At 51.1% G+C, this 16,951-nt stretch overlaps 6 protein-coding genes across 6 annotated transcripts; 2 read left to right on the top strand and 4 right to left on the bottom strand.

Annotated features, from left to right (window-relative positions):
• Positions 1 to 88: 88 nt before the first annotated feature.
• Positions 89 to 2,013, bottom strand: PtrM4_024300 (uncharacterized protein; the record flags this gene model as incomplete). The annotated part of the gene is made up of 2 exons (XM_066103608.1): positions 89 to 261; positions 1,254 to 2,013. 2 exons carry the CDS (start codon positions 2,011 to 2,013, stop codon positions 89 to 91), a joined length of 933 nt encoding a protein of 310 aa, XP_065965810.1.
• Positions 2,014 to 2,763: 750 nt separating this feature from the next.
• Positions 2,764 to 7,559, bottom strand: PtrM4_024290 (CcmA, ABC-type multidrug transport system, ATPase component; the record flags this gene model as incomplete). The annotated part of the gene is made up of 9 exons (XM_066103607.1): positions 2,764 to 3,552; positions 3,609 to 5,229; positions 5,319 to 5,632; positions 5,686 to 6,312; positions 6,369 to 6,492; positions 6,544 to 6,555; positions 6,609 to 6,742; positions 6,793 to 7,060; positions 7,111 to 7,559. The coding sequence occupies 9 exons, from the start codon at positions 7,557 to 7,559 to the stop codon at positions 2,764 to 2,766; spliced, it is 4,338 nt and encodes a 1,445-aa protein (XP_065965809.1).
• A 578-nt stretch (positions 7,560 to 8,137) lies between these two features.
• On the top strand, positions 8,138 to 10,442 carry PtrM4_024280 (Fungal-trans domain containing protein; the record flags this gene model as incomplete). The annotated part of the gene is made up of 5 exons (XM_066103606.1): positions 8,138 to 8,149; positions 8,215 to 8,238; positions 8,434 to 9,739; positions 9,797 to 9,953; positions 10,001 to 10,442. 5 exons carry the CDS (start codon positions 8,138 to 8,140, stop codon positions 10,440 to 10,442), a joined length of 1,941 nt encoding a protein of 646 aa, XP_065965808.1.
• A 440-nt stretch (positions 10,443 to 10,882) lies between these two features.
• On the top strand, positions 10,883 to 12,559 carry PtrM4_024270 (AtoA, Acyl CoA:acetate-3-ketoacid CoA transferase, beta subunit; the record flags this gene model as incomplete). The annotated part of the gene is made up of 4 exons (XM_066103605.1): positions 10,883 to 10,942; positions 10,998 to 11,663; positions 11,766 to 12,362; positions 12,428 to 12,559. 4 exons carry the CDS (start codon positions 10,883 to 10,885, stop codon positions 12,557 to 12,559), a joined length of 1,455 nt encoding a protein of 484 aa, XP_065965807.1.
• Positions 12,560 to 12,870: 311 nt separating this feature from the next.
• Positions 12,871 to 14,565, bottom strand: PtrM4_024260 (FK506-binding protein 2 precursor; the record flags this gene model as incomplete). Its single annotated transcript, XM_001932200.1, has 3 exons — positions 12,871 to 13,503; positions 13,563 to 14,155; positions 14,208 to 14,565. 3 exons carry the CDS (start codon positions 14,563 to 14,565, stop codon positions 12,871 to 12,873), a joined length of 1,584 nt encoding a protein of 527 aa, XP_001932235.1.
• A 645-nt stretch (positions 14,566 to 15,210) lies between these two features.
• Positions 15,211 to 16,907, bottom strand: PtrM4_024250 (RhaT, Permease drug-metabolite transporter (DMT) superfamily; the record flags this gene model as incomplete). Its single annotated transcript, XM_066103604.1, has 3 exons — positions 15,211 to 16,052; positions 16,100 to 16,452; positions 16,501 to 16,907. The coding sequence occupies 3 exons, from the start codon at positions 16,905 to 16,907 to the stop codon at positions 15,211 to 15,213; spliced, it is 1,602 nt and encodes a 533-aa protein (XP_065965806.1).
• Between the last annotated feature and the right edge of the window lie 44 nt (positions 16,908 to 16,951).

The raw sequence follows: 16,951 nt of genomic DNA, 5'->3' as shown, positions 1-16,951 counted from the left end.
AAACTCCTTCTTCTGGCAACCACGACAGAGGGAAGCTTTCCAAGACTACCGCATTGGCCAGCTACACTAAAGAGCCTCACTAATGCCATTACACTTGTCGTTGTCGACATTGACATTTCGCATACCGCTTCATGCCCATTAGCCTGTTCTGCCATGTCCCGGTCCGATTCCAATCCCACAACTGCCATGGAACTATTTCTCGTGCGATCATGCTGGCAAGCGTACCCCCTGGTTGGATCTTGCGGCTTCCGCGCTTCTGCTCTAGCAGCTGTCAGCCCGCCGCTGCAGGGCGCTCTTCCAAGAAAACGTGGTGCGTTTTTTTTTTCAACACAACGTGCTGCGGCGCCTCCCAGTGACATGCCATAGTACCGACCACTCAAAATGTAAAACTAAAAAATCCCAGCACACATGTCAACGTTCAACAATATCAGCGCACGCACGTGGGAACATGACATGTAACCCCACCATCCGAACACCCCACCCACGTCAACTTACGTGCTTCGACTACTAAGTCTGGGTTACTCGTGTTCTGCCTTGTAATTCGCACGTCACACGGGATCACTAGTCATTATGATGTACGATATATTCCCGAGGGCGGCAGGACGATCCGTGGCGATCACCATTGGCTGCATCTAATCAGGTACCATGGCCTATCACGAATACACCTCGATCCACAGATAGACCGGAGTTTACGCGCCCCAGGTTGGAGGGAAAAACAAAATCCCTCTTCTTGGGAACTGGTGGTGTGGGCGGCTGCTTCTTCGAAAGAATATTCCGGATCGCCGATGGCATGGGCCGTATCGGATGTTATCTGGAAAACACGCCACTTTCCATGCTACGCAGTGCGGCTGCAGACACCAGCCTTACCCCTCGCAGAAAAGCAATCAGCCGCGGCGTATGCGCAAAACTGTTTACCGACAACGTCATGGTATGTGAGACATTATCTTGATCGACTGATATATGGTATCATGGGTTTCACGATAATGTAAGCAACAAGGTGAAGCTTGTACAAGGTCGAACAGACTAACCAAATGACCCCCACGCCAAACATGAAATCTAAGTCCAAACCGACACACATACACATAGCTATTCATAAACACGCTAACCACTCACACCACACAAGCTCCATACCATATTTCCCCTAAACCCACCCGTACAAACCTTACTCGGCTCTCCCTCCCTTGTCCTATCAAACATATACATATCCGCACACTTCCCCTCGCACTTGAACCCTTCACACGTCACATTCGCACCTTCACTCGGCTCAAATTCGAGCACCATTCCCCTCCGATATCCCGGACACCACTCAGTCTTGCGACGATAGTCCTCCTCCGTAGCAGTCAAATCTGTGCCGTTGAAATCAGAACGTTGCCCGCAGTCCACCTCCGATACATCACACCAGGTTAGCGCCTTATCCGGCTCCACTGCAGCCTCAATAGTCCGGGCGTATTCAAGCTGCGATATGTTGCCTACATATGGACCGTTTGTCCACCCGAGCTTCATTGATATGCCCTGACCGAAGAGCTTATCGGTGGCAGGGTCGTAGCCTGGCTTCTCATCGGCAGCAATATAGGTATTGCGAAAGGCTTCAGTGTAATTCTCGCCCGGTGCGATGTGGTGCTGGATTAACTCTTCTTTGGCACCATATCCAGTCGAGTCATTACGGGGGCCACTGAGACGCCATCCACCAACGGATGTGAGGATGAATGTCTCATTACATTTGTTGACGATAACTACGTTGCCCCATTTCCACCCATCATCGAGGACAGGCGGATCGAAGTCGTAGCTTGACGTCTGAGGAGGAAGGTCGCGCCCGGAAATAGGTTGCTGGTACCCGTACGACTCATATTGGGGTATATAGTTATCAGAAGATGTTTGATCGAGTGTGTTGGGTGCATGTACCGGTGATGCGTGGATTTCTTGGACTTTCTCCGAGATTTGTATGCCAAAGAGAAGAAACAAGCATAAGAACAAGGTCCTAGCATTTTCGAGTGAATTGAACGCGGCAGACATTGTGAACGCTGTAGATTCTGATATGCGTGGCTATGTGGTAAATCGATGTGCTGTCATCCTCGTTAGAATCAATCATCCACCGTACGAACGTCAAACACTCACAAGAAGCAATAGTCCACGTAGCACCGTCTTTCTATTCTGTACTCGGCAAAATACACAAGAGTGTAAGAGAAACATATTCATAATCTTCGTGTTAAATACTCCCCATGACCACCGGAATGAGTCTTCTACAGGTATGACTTGTAGAGACTCACAACATGGTGACGCTCGGTGTGAAAATTGACTCGCATCGCCAACAGTGACACATGTTGACTCGGAGTCGTGGCGGGTATACCATGTATTCTCTGTGAATCCTCGCCAGGTTGCTGTCTGTGCGGAAGAGTCACATCGTCATCTCATCTCTCGAAATAAGTCCGGATGGTATTTTGGCTGAAGGTGTACCTGCGAGAAAGAGAAGTCGTTGGAGGAGGTGCGGGATGAGTAGCGAACTGCTCGGTAATATCAAATTTCCTAACATTCATCACACAGCAGTAATTTCAGATGCAAAACATGGGGTTGGTTTGACTTGGGAAATGAACAAAGTAATCGTTTGCCTAGACTGAAATATGCTTCGACGGGAGACGAAGGGATTATTGAAATATTTTGAAGAAAATGGGTCGATTAACCACCCTAATTAAACTACACTAACATGCAACCATGATCGCGAGTTGAACTCACGTCACGTTTTATTATCACCCCACCGTAGCCACTCTACGCCTTCTTCGCCTTCTTGCCCTTCGGAACACGCGCAAGCCAGTATAAGAAAATGGCCGCGGCAATGTTGACAACACTGTACACCCAAAGCAAACCAAAGTCCCTCCAGCGAGTATTCCAATCGACGTTGAAGCTCTCCAAGAACTGATTCGTATTGTCCATGGGGCAAAAGTCGCATGTGGCCGTCGCTTGTGCATCACGAAGGTACCCGCCATTCCCGTTTATGTACTCCTGCATGTACACACCGCAGGTCTGTCCCTGGGGTGGTAGAAAACGCTGAAACTCAGTTTCAGTGCAGGTCATCCCTGCCTGGCCCAATGTCGCGCTCAAAAAGCTCGAAACGAGGTAAGTGAAGGGATCAACGCGATACATGAAGATCCAAAACTTTGGCATCTCGTCGCGTTTAACGAGGATACCGCAGAATGCATAAAGCATAACGGACATGATGGTAGCTGTGACGCTGGCTATCGACTCGTCTGGCGCTGCGGCGATCAAGAGGTGGGCAAAGGTGCTTGCGAAGATGAAAACGGCGACGACTAGGAGGAGGGTGTGGAAACCGCGAATGGAGACGCTGTCGGTGACTTCGGCGTTGCGAAAGTAGCCAGCGGGGTAGTACCAGACGAGGAAGCAGGGTAAAGCCACGGCGGCGTTCCATGCCAGTTCAATCAAAATGTTCGAAAGAACAAATGCCTGCCAGGCGTACGTCTTGGATTGTCGTTCGCGTGCTTCGTAGAGGGTTCGCTGGGAGATCCACATGGGCAGGATTTGGAAGATGAGCTGAGTGACCTAGAAGTTTTATTAGCATACGTCTTTCGAGTTGAGAGGGCTGGGGTTATACTGACCACGAACAAGAAGATGAAGACGCCAAACAGTTGGTTCTGGAGGCCTTGGATTGTGTTTTCGCTGTTGAACAAGGACATGCCGATCAGAAGTGAGCATCCGACAGTGAGGACTGCTTTGGAAAAGATGTAGCTTGGTGTGCGCCAGTACTGCTGACCACATCGTAGTGCGACGGCCATCAGTTGATCCTTGAAAGATGCAGCAAATTCCCGATGGCTGACATTGTCCGCGACTGCAGAGGGCTGGTTGGCGAGTTCCCTCAGTCTGGCCAGCTCCGTCTGAACGTTGGCATATTCCGGGCTGCTCTTCCAAACAGAAGGCCAGTCAATCTCAGCCTTCGTACCAGGCGCTGCACCAATGGCCCCCAGCATGTACTCGGCAGGGTTGGTGCCAGGGGGGCATTCTGGTGCGCCGGCGCGGGAAAAATACCCCAGAAGTGTCTCGGAATTGGCACCAATGTCCCCAAAATAGACAACCTTTCCTCCCCTCGCGAGCAAAAGGAGACGGTCAAATCGTTGGAAGAGGAGCGATGATGGCTGGTGGACCGTGCATAAGATGGCTTGGCCATCTTTAGTGAGCTTCTCCATAAGATCGCAGATAGACCAGGAGGTTTGACTGTCGAGACCGGAAGTAGGTTCGTCAAGGAAGAGGAGTAATCTTGGACGAGCGGCAAGTTCGACTCCTATAGTGAGCCGTTTACGCTGTTCGACATTGAGCCCGGACCCGGGAATACCGACAACCGCGTCAGCGTACGGCTCCATATCCAGTAGTTGAATGACATGGTCTACATAAGCCAATCGCTCTTCGCGCTTGTACTCTGGTGGCTGCCTCATCAAGGCGGAAAACTCCAAGGCTTCTCGTACAGTAGACGTTTCGAGGTGGATGTCTTGTTGCATGCAATAGCCTGTCTGTCGCTGGAATGACTCATCTCTCTCGCGACCATCAACCAGCATATTGCCGCCAATGACACCCATGGTAGTGCGGCTTGCGAGGACATCGAGAAGTGTGGTCTTGCCTGCGCCTGAAACACCCATAAGAGCCGTCAGGGTGCCTGGTTTGATAAACCCATCAACGTCGTCGAGAATAGTACGAGTTTCACTCCCAATCTGGACTTCGTATCTGACTTTCTCCCAGTGGAAAACCGAGACCTGCTTCTGTTCTCCTTGATCCGACTTGGTAGTTGAAGTGATTTTCTCGCCTTCGTGAGCAGTCGCACCACCTCCCTCTGCATCTATGCCCTTGCGCTTGGCCATGGCCTTCATCTTGGAACGGCGGAAGATGAGAACCTCGCCTTTAGAGCGCTCAGATGCAACCAGTTCGGTCATGAGCAAGTGAGCAAGGAATAGGAAGGTGGTGATTGCCAGGATGAGGCCGTAGTTTGACCAACGTCGACCGTACGAGTATTGAAAGGAAGTCTCGACGTATGCAGTTCCATCAACGAAGTCGAGCCCAGGTCTCGAGCCCTTCGTAGCGCATACGCGCTGCTCTGGAGCGACATTGTCGTATGAAGGCCCAGAGGGAATGAAAGTCGAGCAGGGGAATGATCGGTCATTGAACTCATTGACCATAATGTTTTGGAACCCATAGAACACCGGGTTGATATATCTAAACCAGGCAATCCATCTAAGATTGTTAGCCGGAACTCACGTGGTAGCGGCCACATTGCGCAATAGCCAATAGGAGAAAAAATATGGGAACTAGGGAGAACTTACCCACGCATGTACTGCACTGGGATGGCAAAGCCGGTGTAAAGGGCGATACCAACCAAGAAGACGGAGCTGGGCGCAAGCGCCTGTGCCATGGTCTTTGACATTGAACCGAAAAGGCGGAAGAACATGCTCATTGACATGCCCGTTGTGAATCCAACCAGTAGGAAGTAGAAATAGGGCCCAGGCTCTCGACGCAAGTTGGCCATAAAATACATAGTGGTATTGACGAGAATCGAGTTCGCAATCTTGTAAGGCATGTCGACAATCATGGAGCTCATCGCCTCGGCGCTGGGATGGTAAAGGGCATAACGGTTGTGCTGTACCAGTTGTCAGCTTCAATTTTCCAGGTTACGGACTGGAAAGAACTCACCTTCTCGACAATGGTCCGCTTCGCGTACAGAGTCATAATCTCCATCAAGCTGCCAAGAGCGTTGATTAGAATGACTATGAACAAGACTGACCCTCGACGAAAGAATGAATCTGTGTTCTCGGGCAGATTGAAGAAGATACTGGCCACGATGAGGGCCTCGAAGAAATTGAGGATCAGCATCGTCAAAGGGATGCTAGGGTCGCCCTTGAGCCTCTGGATGTCTCTCCACATGCAGAGGCGCGTCTGCGCCATGTAAGAGAGAGTGAATGGAGATTTCTGACGTTGGTTTTTCGACTTTTCCAGGCTCCTTGAGAGAGCAAATTGCTTGTAGGTTTCACCCTTGAGCGGGTAGGCCTGGTGGTAGTCGTCGATTGCACGCAGGAGCTGTGCCCTTTCAGTGCTCTCCTTCCAGCAGCGAGCGAAATCGTCTGATGTTCGGGGCGTCTTGTTCTCATAGCCCGGTCTGATCCGACGCTCGGCAGCTGATGTCATTGAGGTGAGAAAGTCTGGGGTCGTCTGGTTGGGAGGACATTCGAATCCAAGGCGCTGGAAGTATTCGCGTGCTTCTTGCGTAGGTCCAAAGTATATTTGTCGGCCTTCGTACAAGACGGTTACCTTGTCAAACAGCTTTTGAAAGTTAGCCATATTCTCAAGCCAAGTGATTGACATGTCTGGAGACTAACCTCGTAAGCAGCTTGTGGGGCTTGATAGATGGCAACAAAAGTAGTTGCACCAAACACATCACACTGTGTTCGAAGGGTCTTGCAAAACCCAATTGCGTTCGCAGAGTCTAACCCACGAGTTGAGCTTTCATCTGGTCAGCTGCAGTACATCTTGTATGTTCAGTTCTCAACTCACTTGTCCCATGCCCTAATTCATCTTGTTAGCATTGTTCGTTGTCTTGTTTTGCTGTCTTGACTTACTGCAGGGATGCAAAGCTCAGAGTAGCTTCAGCGATGGTGACCCTCTTGCGCTCGCCGCCACTAACTCCGCGTACGAAATCATCGCCAACACGCGTGTTGTTTGTGTGGGAAATGCCGTACATTTTCATCACAACCTATGCGAAACGTCAGCGTGTGCCATGCGACATGAATTTGACAAACTGACATCGCGGAGGTGTTCAGCATAACGCTTTGAAGTGACACCACCGGGTATAGACCGTGGTGCGCGAGCTTGAGCTGCGAAGTAAAGTGTATCACCAACACTTAGTTGGGGGAAATGTGCGTCAACCTCTGCGGTGTAAATGGCTTCTCCTCGAAACGAAGTGTGCATGTCTTTTGGAGGTATGCCCTGGTAGTTGAGATAGGATTCTGGACTAATTTCGAAGCCATGAGTTTCGCCCATAATAGCCTTGAGAAACGTAGAGCAGCCGGAACTAGTTCAGGTAAGTCGAATGCTGCAGTGTTGAGTGGGAATGACACTTACCCAGGCGGTCCGAGGACGCAAAGTTGCTCTCCTGGAAGGACAAGGCCGTCTAGATCTCGTAGAATATCAATCTTTTGCTGACCCCTGCCAAATAATGAAGGAAGCTTCAAGAAGATGTTGCCTACTGTCGACTGGAAATCGGTGGGCGATCCCTTACCCCACACATTGAGGCCTTTGAAGGCAACACCAGCGACGCGAGCAGCCGTGTCATCGCTACTATACCGTAGGTCGTAAAACGATTTAGCCCAGGCTCTCGCAGAAAATGTCTCGCTAGCAGGATCTAAGAGATGATTCCGGTCTTCAGCAAAAGGGGATCCAATGTTGTGTTGCTCAGATTGTTCTGTGAATATGCGAGCGAGATGATGAACCTCACGGTCCTGCTGTGTTTCATCTTGGAATTCGTCTTTGATCTCGTCGTTGGTGCCAGATTGGAAACTCTGGGCTGACATGGCTCTCAATAATGTGGATGTCTGAAGATGCTGTAGGCTGTTTTTCGACTTGGAGAACGCTTCTGAGAACGAAGACTAGGATTTGAAGAAATTAAATTTATAAGATATAAGCGCAGAGAACTCAGCGAACATTATCTGTTGAACATTATGGCCGTTTCAAACAACGGCGCGTGCGTTGTTGCTGTAGGGGTTGAAAGCCCGAAAATCCATCATCGTAAGCCATCATAACTCCGTGGTGGACACTCCAGACCCCTCCCAAGAACTATATGTGCTGTTGAATAACACTGGACAGCCGAGGATGCGACAGTGAGACCGAGGATGAGACAGTAAGCAGGAAGTGCGCAAACAAAAAGCTGTCCGAACATCCGGCGAGTCAAAGCGTCCGGTGTTTCGGCGAAAACCTCAGGGTCCGGCTTGCCCCCAACTTGGTCACAGCATTCACCGCAGGAACGCATACGCATCTGGGGTTATACAGTCTAGGATTTGCAGATAGTTTCCCCGGATTCTTGGTGGTGCATAACGTTATCTATTCTTGCTGAACCTTTCCCGCTTTGGGCTGGATTCGCACAGGGATCGATATGAAGCTTGCCGTAAGTGGATGTCCGCGATAACGATAACTACCTAGATAGTACCTACATGCTAACATCACTCGCAGTGCACTCGCTGCAAGCGCAAGAAGGTATGCGCATGTCTTTTTGTAACAATCCTCCGTCGCCTACAGAGTAGCACGAGTGGCTTAAATGCGCCTCTGTTGAGCTAGCTACGTTGCATGAACATGGTGTGAAGACATCTAGGCTACCCGAACGCAACCACACCTTGTTACCGCGGTTGTTATGCTCGTTTTCATGAGCTACATTATTGACATACGTGGCAGATCAAGTGTGGTAGGAACGAACCAATATGTCAACAATGCATTGCAGCGAATGCAGAATGCCAATATGTGGAACGACGCCCAAGACCCCGAGGATTGGGGAAACACAGAAACGCTATCGAGCATCTACAACAGCGACTAGAGCTACTCGAAAAGCAGACCAGCAGCACGAGTGACGAAGACACTCCCTCTGTCTCAACGTCAGAGCCAAGACCAGGAACTGCTCAAAGCAATGCACTCCCACCATGGCCAGAGACGTCATCAGGTGTAGATGATGGGCAGGAGTCATGGGTTTATCGACTAGCTTCAGCAACGAGACGGCACTTCCAAACTCAAGCAACTCCAGCTGCGACGCCGGGCCAGACGCCTCGAAGCGATCAGGCCCGTGACCGCATCGATAGCTCCCTGGTGTTGCTGAACGAGGCTCTTGATGACCTGGGCAATCTGAGACTTCGCACAGAGGCGCATAATGTAGTACTTGATCTATCTCCTACAGAGGCACGAGCGTATATTGACTCATTTGGAAATCTCAAGGATGCCATGGCCGTGCCAGGCGTCTTTGCATTCTCCACGATTGACATCAAATTTCTTCGAGCGCTTCCAGAGATGATAGATTCACCCCATATCGTCGTAAAGTCAGGAACGCGCGTCATGTACTACAACGCATTGTACTACGGGCTTCTTGAAGAACTTGGCCCAGGACATTCCCTAACAACGAAAGCGTACATGAAAGTCCTTGAGAGCGTACCAGCCTGGCTCGAAGACACCGATATGACAGACCTGGACGGGAATACTGCTGCCCTGACTGCATGGACCGCGATTAACAATCACGACTATCAGCTGGCATGGAAGTTTCATTGTAAAAGCATATTTTATCTTCGAGCCAGAGGTATAGATCAGCTCGACGTCACGCCGACGAGGAGTTTTGAGGAAGAAGCTGAGAGAGTTGCGCACCGGTATCTTTACTGGCACATCTTATCCATTGACATGATGTTTCAGTTGTTTTTTGGGAAGCCCGCTATGATGCGGTGGTCGCCTAACAATGTCCGGCCACCGGATTTCTATCGTGATACAGACGCCTCAGCGGCGAAAATCACCACGACTATTGTCTGGATACGGATCACACGTCTAGCCACAGAAACGCTTAATCTTGCCAGTAACACAAAGGACAATATTGAAGGTGTTGCCCTTGAGGTTGACAAACTCTGTCTTCAACTCGAAGGCATTATGGCCGAGTGGAAACTAGAAAGGCTTATGGACGACGAAGACATATCAAACGACTACCGCTGTCTCATTATAGATGCTGTTAGTATGTGTTATCTGTTTTTGTTCTTGCCATTATACACACGGCTAACGTTGATTCAAGTGACTATATACGCTATCATCATCGGTATGCAGAGACTAGTCCAGAAGACCAGACCAGGAGCTAGAACACTCCACGCTGCTCGACGAATTGTGACTCTTATCATCGAGTTCTATGCGAGCCCGACCCTGACCAACAGGTCTAGGACTGTTTGCACCCAGTAAGGCGATTGGAAATTTATCAGTACAATTGCTAACAGCGAGCCAGTTTTATGACATTTTTCCCCTTCTGTGCCATCTTCACTCTATACGAGCACATCATTGCCTGCCTTGAGCCCGAAGAATGTGATAGCGACATCCAGGCCCTAGAAAACATGGGGCTTGCCATGGCGCAGATTTCGACTGAACGCCCTGGCTTTGTGCCATTTGCGAAAACAATTGATGCATTGAATAAAGTATCGCGCATTCTACTGGAGGAGAGACGCTTGGCAAGAACGACGGATGTAGTAAGACAAGTCGACTCTGGCGCTATGGAGGGCGTGGATCTCCCTTGGGCAGGATTTGATGCTTTTCAAAATCTTGTCGCAACCGAGTTACCAGACTTTGATCTATCGACTTTCCCACCGCTCCCAGACTACTCCATGGATGTGGAAGGAGATTTCTATCCCTCTGGCTTTTTTAGAGCCTTGGAGAATGATTTTATGAGATAAATTTGGTAGTTTGTATTATTAGAAACTGGGTTGTTTTATGGGAAGGACTAAGATAGGTTGTAGCAATCAAGCCCATGGACGTGTTCCGGGGCCGACGAGGATAACAATTCCGTCACTTGCCTGAGTCAGCCTCGCTACCCAATCACCATGCGCTTCCAACGGCCTGGCCCGTGCGCGAGCCAGCGTTCTCCGCAATTCAGGCGCTCCAAATTCCTCCACATTCCGCGCCGGCGCAGTTCCGTTCGCCGTCCATACGTGCCGATGCAAACCATACTAACGTATCCCGAGGTCGCGCTGCCCAGTGTTTGGGATACAGATAATACGGAGGACCTCCACATCTCTGTTCTTATAATTCTTTGGGCCCCTTCTCTTTGGTCTCTGTAAAGACGACATTGCATTGTTTGTGTTCTACTACAGGTTCTTGATATACTTCGCCCAAGATGCCGTCGATATCCCTCACCCTCCGCACAGCGCGTACTTTTTCGCGAAGCACCACAAAAGTACTATCCACTCCAGACTTCTTGAGGCTTCTTGGGCAAACATTGACCCTGTTAGACATATCTTAACCTCTCTCGCTCCTTCTCGTCATCGCTTCGTCGCAATGAGATCAACAAGGTGTACCCAAGCGCTGCAGCCGCAATTGAAGACATGTCTTCCGACAGCACGCTTCTGTGCGGTGGTTTCGGACTCTCAGGTGTCCCAGATACGCTTATCGAACAAGTAAAAAACACCCCACACATTACCGGCCTAACCGCCGTATCCAACAACGCCGGCGTTGTGGGAGGAGGTCTGGGTTTACTACTAGAAAGCAAACAAGTCAAGAAGATGATTGCAAGCTACGTAGGCGAGAACAAGGTTCTCGAGCAAATGTACCTCACAGGAGAACTAGAGTTGGAACTCACACCCCAGGGAACACTAGCAGAAAGATGTAGAGCAGGCGGTGCCGGCATCCCCGCATTCTACACACCCGCCGCCTTTGGCACCGTCGTCCAAACAGGAGAACTAGCACTCAAGCATAACGGCGATGGCACCGTCGCCCAATACTCGACACCCCGCGACGTCAAAGTCTTCGCGGGCAAGAGCTACATAATGGAAGAAAGCATAAAAGGCGACTACGCCTTCATCAAAGCCTACAAAGCCGACCGCCTAGGAAACGTGCAATTCCGCTTCTCCGCCCAAAACTTCAACGGCGCCATGGCCCGCAATGCCAAAATCACAATCGTAGAAGCCGAACACATCGTCCCCGTCGGCGATATCCTCCCCAACGCCGTCCACGTCCCCGGCATCTACATCGACCGCGTCATCCAATCGACCGCAGAGAAGAAGATTGAAAAAGTAGTAAACGCAAAAGACCCAAACGAAGCCCTCGCTGCCGACCTCGGCAAAGGCGACACGGCATCGAAACGCGAACGCATCGTCCGTCGCGCCGCTAAGGAATTCAAAAACGGCATGTATGCAAACCTAGGTATCGGCATGCCCATGCTCGCCCCTTCCTTCGTAGACCCCTCAGTAGAAGTCCAATTGCAGTCTGAAAATGGTATCTTGGGTCTAGGCCCTTACCCGCAAAAAGGAACAGAAGACCCAGACCTCATCAACGCGGGTAAGGAGACGGTTACTTTACTCCCCGGTGCTTCGTGCTTTGGGTCTGAAGAGTCGTTCGGCATGATCCGTGCTGGTAAAATCAATCTCACTATCCTCGGTGCGATGCAAGTTTCCGCACATGGCGATTTGGCGAATTGGATGTTGCCCGGCAAAGTCAAGGGGTTTGGAGGCGCCATGGATCTGGTTAGTAATCCGCAGATGACCAAGGTGGTGGTTACTATGGAGCATACGGATAAGAAGGGGAGGCCGAAGATTTTGAAACAGTGTGAGTTTCCGCTTACGGGCAAGGCGTGTGTTAGTCGGATTATCACGGATTTGGTATGTTGCTTCTCTCTTTCGTTGTCATTTTGTTTGGGTTCGCTCAGGGACTAACGCGTTTGCAGTGTGTATTCGACGTCGATTTTACTCAGGGTCTGACGCTCATTGAGCTCGCGGATGGTGTTACCGTGGATGAAGTGCGGTCCAAGACGGGTGCGACGTTCAAGGAAGCGGCTGAGATTAAGCCCATGTTGTAGAACGTGGATGTGAATATGAATATGACGCAGATTCCCCAGTTAGACAAAAGAAGAATTCACTACATTGAATTCGAACGTTATAAGCGCACCACAGGAATCTATCAATAACAGGAGTTTTGTAGGTAAGCGGTAAAAGCATGTATGTATATCCATGTTCTATACACAAAAACAGGTGGCGCGCCGACCCAACACAAGGACACTCTCATGAACGCCTCTACCAATCTATGCCTACTGCAATGATGACAACAACAACAACAACAAACACTAAAATACCTCAACTCCCCGAAAGAAGAAGAATCCATGCCCCCAATCTACTCCGTCCGCGTCTTACTCCCGACCCCATCAACAGCCGGATCATACTCTGCGCCCCTCTGACTCTTAACACTACTCCTCTTGGGCAAGATTGAAGGATTAGCCTCCTTAAGCGGGGCCACCTCGGAAGCCTCAATATCAACATCACTCTCATCGTCATCAATACCCGCCTCCCTCCTCCTACGCTGTCTCTCCAACCAGTCCTCATTGTCCTCGTCCTCACTGTCGTCTTCGCCAACAACACCGTACCGTCCTTCACCCTCACCAGACCCATGCTCAGGATCCTTGATGAAGTTGTCGATGATCCAGTACTGCAAACCATTCATGACGAGCGGGAAGATGAACATGACGAAAGTGATTTGCAACGCAGTGTTACCCTCTGTCCAGCGGAGTGCCCAGTCGCCGACCCACGCGATCCAGGGCAAGAGGGCGAAGATGGCCAAAACGCAGAGTTTCATGCCAATGAGGCCAAGGAAGTAGATGACTGATTGTTTGAGCCACCAGGTTGCGCGGGGCGGGACACCGTAGTTTCCTGAACGAATTGATTCGGGGGGGTTAGCGAGGGGCGTGTGGGCGAAGGCCGCGTGGAGGATTTTAAGGAGCAGGACGAGGATGGGGATGCCGAGAGTGGTCTGTGAATCATAGTTAGCATATCATTCTTAGCCATTTGGAGAGAGACGTGTTGACGTACATCGATAGCCAGGTTCAGCAGATAGAAGGAGCAGGGGTTTGGCTGCTTGCCTTGCTCGTCTGTTACGGTGTACTGTGGAGACGTGCTCGAAGTAGTTGCTACGTCGAATTTACCAGAAGACAGCATGGACATGAGCACGTTTGCGAGATGCAAGAGCACGGAGCCAAAGACCTGCTTGGATACATCGAAGAACCAGATCTTCATCGGGCGGCGAGGTGACTCTCGTAGTCGCTTGACCGCGAGAGATGAGACGGCAAGGAGCCCAAGCGCACCCTGTACGAAGAGCGCAAAGTCTCCAAGCAAGTTGCACTCGCCTTTGCCGTCCTCGCCGTCCAAAGGGCTTCCCTGAGTGACCGCTGAGCCAGTATGGTCAGGCTCAGCCTTGGTAGCTTGGGTCTCTTGCTGAGCAGCTGGCGAGGACGATGTAGGGCTAGGTCTATCTACGTTATCAGGCGCGGCTTCCTCGTTGGCGGCATTCACGTTATCGTCTGTAACCGACGGGGTTGGAGTCGCCTGCGCAGTCGGTGTAGATACCACGGGTTTCGCAGGTTCTGCCTTGACACCGGCGATGCCCAAAAGCTCCGTCTCGAATACTGCCATATGTCGTCAGATAAGGATTCAGCACATTGCCACACTCATACATACCCAGTGTCGACCCAGCAGGTATTTTAGTTCCCCTAGCTGTGTCTCCATACGCCAATTCCGGTGGTATAATCAGCTTCCTGCCCTCTCCAATGCACATGTCCAATAGACCCTTATCCCATCCAGCGATGACCTGGCCGGCGCCAAGTTTAAACTTGAACGGTGAGCCGCGATCATAGCTAGAGTCAAACTTGCTTCCATCCAGCAGCGTGCCCTTGTAGTGCATCGACAGCAAATCGCCATTTTTCGACTTGCGCGTGCACTCGACAGCTTTGGTGACCTGGATGTCGACGTCTGCTGCAAAGGCCAACGAAGGGAGCAGCGCCAGCGGGAGCGCCAGCAGCGTAGTGAGGGGCCGCATGGCGGCAAGTGGGCGACTCGACGGGACGATGTGTAGGTTGGTGGGTGGAAGTGAAGGCGAAGTTGGAGATGTCTCACCAGGCAGGCAGCGATATGGTACACGAGGGGCGACTCGTGCTACTTAAGCCACGATCAGGCTTGTGGCCGCAGCACGTTCGGACAGGCGTGAAACACCAGGGGTGTGAAGGCGAAGGCACTGGCACGCTTGTGCGAGCCGGGTGATTCTCTAAAATAGTGCAACTCTTGTCAAGGAATGACGGCAAAGCGATTGATGGAGAACTGACGGTCAACGCCAGTGTTGTAGCTGCAGAGTGGCAGCTGTCCAACCCAGGTGCATGGGGGATGGCGGCCAAGTTGCCCATCTCCCGCTTCCCTGTGCCGATCACTCACCCTGATAGCCAAGACGATTTATTTCACCGTGTAATAACCGCATCAGAAATAAAATGCACTACCATTTGCTGCGCCTATTTGTACGCGTTTCCACAAATCGTGGAAACTACGAAGTTGCAAAATAAATTTCTGGTAATACAAAGCGAGTGTCTCGCATTCTGTCATCAAAATGCCTCCAAACGCCACTGATGCTACAAATTGCGGGAAGATAGCCAAACCGCACGCTGGCTTCACAACTATGCTAGACACATGCACGCTATTCATGGTCTTCTGGTCTCTTCAACGGACTCGTTCGAGCCGGACTTTCGATGACCGAAGCTCCAGCTAGTCCAGGTGCGAGTTGGAGACTATGCCGTACGATGCCTTGTCCTGGTCGTACTACAATGCTGCCTCTCCTATCGCGTTCCAACGGATCCACGGTACGGACGGGTGCATACTCTTCCTGATTCTGGAGATGCGCATTCATCCGTGCCTCCTCCCTCATCTTCTTAATCTTCATGTAATTGTATGCCGCGATACTTCCAATCGTGACGACGAGCCCAGTCAGGTTGATGGGCGTAAGCGGATCTTCGAAAACGAGGTTCGCGGTTCCAATGGTAACCACCTCCTTGAAAATGCCGCAGATGCTAAGGGTGACGACCGACGTCCGCTTCAACAGAGCGAACTCGGATGCCGTCATAAGGAAGGCTAGGACGCCTGGGAACAAGAGAATGCCAATGCCGAGACCAGTGCCCTTTGATTCGAAAAGTTGTGAAAGGCCTTCCAAAAGCGCGGAGAAGCCTTCCACGGGTATCGCGAGAATGAATATGCTGATAAACATGACAGGAGCGAGGAAGAAGATGGAGGAAAACGGGTTTGCGGTTGCAGGGTTACGGAGGAGCAGAATTTGGGTCAGGGACCATCGGAAGCCGGATGAGCATGCCGAGACCATGACAAGAATAAAGCCGAGCGTGTGAAAGGCCGTCTCGCCGGCGACCATCATGACGACACCGGCCGTCATTATGAGGATGATGAAGACGAGCCTCCATGAGGGTTGCTCGAGACGGAAGAGGAATGCGAATATGAGCACGAAGCCGAGGGCAGACGATTTGCACATTGCTGTTCATGTTAGCCAAGGTAGCGTTTTGCTGTAGATTAACCCTTACTGAAAAATGTCAACGAGATGAACTTTAGACTCGTGTTGCCCAGGCCGATATCCATACCCGTGGCTGCACCACACGGCCCGAGTCTGCTAAAGTAGAACCACTTGGTCATAAGTGGCTTTTTGGGGTCTATCGGCTCTGCACGTGCGCCAGGGGCGTGTGGGTTGAGGGAGTCGTGTCGCGGTCGCAAGGAGGGTATGAGGAATAGGACCAGCGATGCGAGCGTAAACTGAACGATCATGTGTAGACATGTTGTGAAGAGCGGAAAGGGGAAGATGTTTTTGGCCTCGCCGTCATCCTTGGCCTCCTTGAACATCCATTTGTTGTAGACTGAAATTGAGATGGAGAAGAGATACCTGAGTGTGTGAGTAGGTGGCCAGTAAGGGGTAATTTATATATCTTACCACAAACTAATCAGCACCGAGTTGACCAGCATCGACCTGATGAGGTTCTGGTCGGCCAGTTTCTTCTCCTCCTTTGTGTAGCTGTCATCGGGCACGATCCGCTGGTCCAATAAGGTGTTCCTCCTCTTTCTCCGTCTCCGTCTTCTTCGGTCTCGCTTGGTGAGGCCCGTCTCCTCGTCATCCTCGAGGCCGTCGGCACTCATGTCGTCAAGTTCAAGGTCGTCGCTGTCGCTGCGCGAGTCGGAATCGGAATGGTCAGTGTCCTCTGAGGAGCCGTCTTCGCCCTCTTCGGCAATATGATCCGAAGGACGTTTCCGGTGCTTCTTCTTCAGGTCGTTTTTGGTGGGTAGAGTGGCGCCAGCGAGGGAGGTGGATCTTCGTCGAGCAGCCGGGTGCTCCTCCGTCATTGTAGGGTTGGGCGGGTGGATGAGTTTGGCGAAGTCAGGGCGGA

Source organism: Pyrenophora tritici-repentis, chromosome 1 (genome assembly GCF_003171515.1).
Source record: "Pyrenophora tritici-repentis strain M4 chromosome 1, whole genome shotgun sequence".
NCBI lineage: Eukaryota > Fungi > Ascomycota > Dothideomycetes > Pleosporales > Pleosporaceae > Pyrenophora > Pyrenophora tritici-repentis.
Note: the sequence above shows the minus strand (reverse complement) of the source record. Positions and strands in the feature narration are given on the sequence as shown.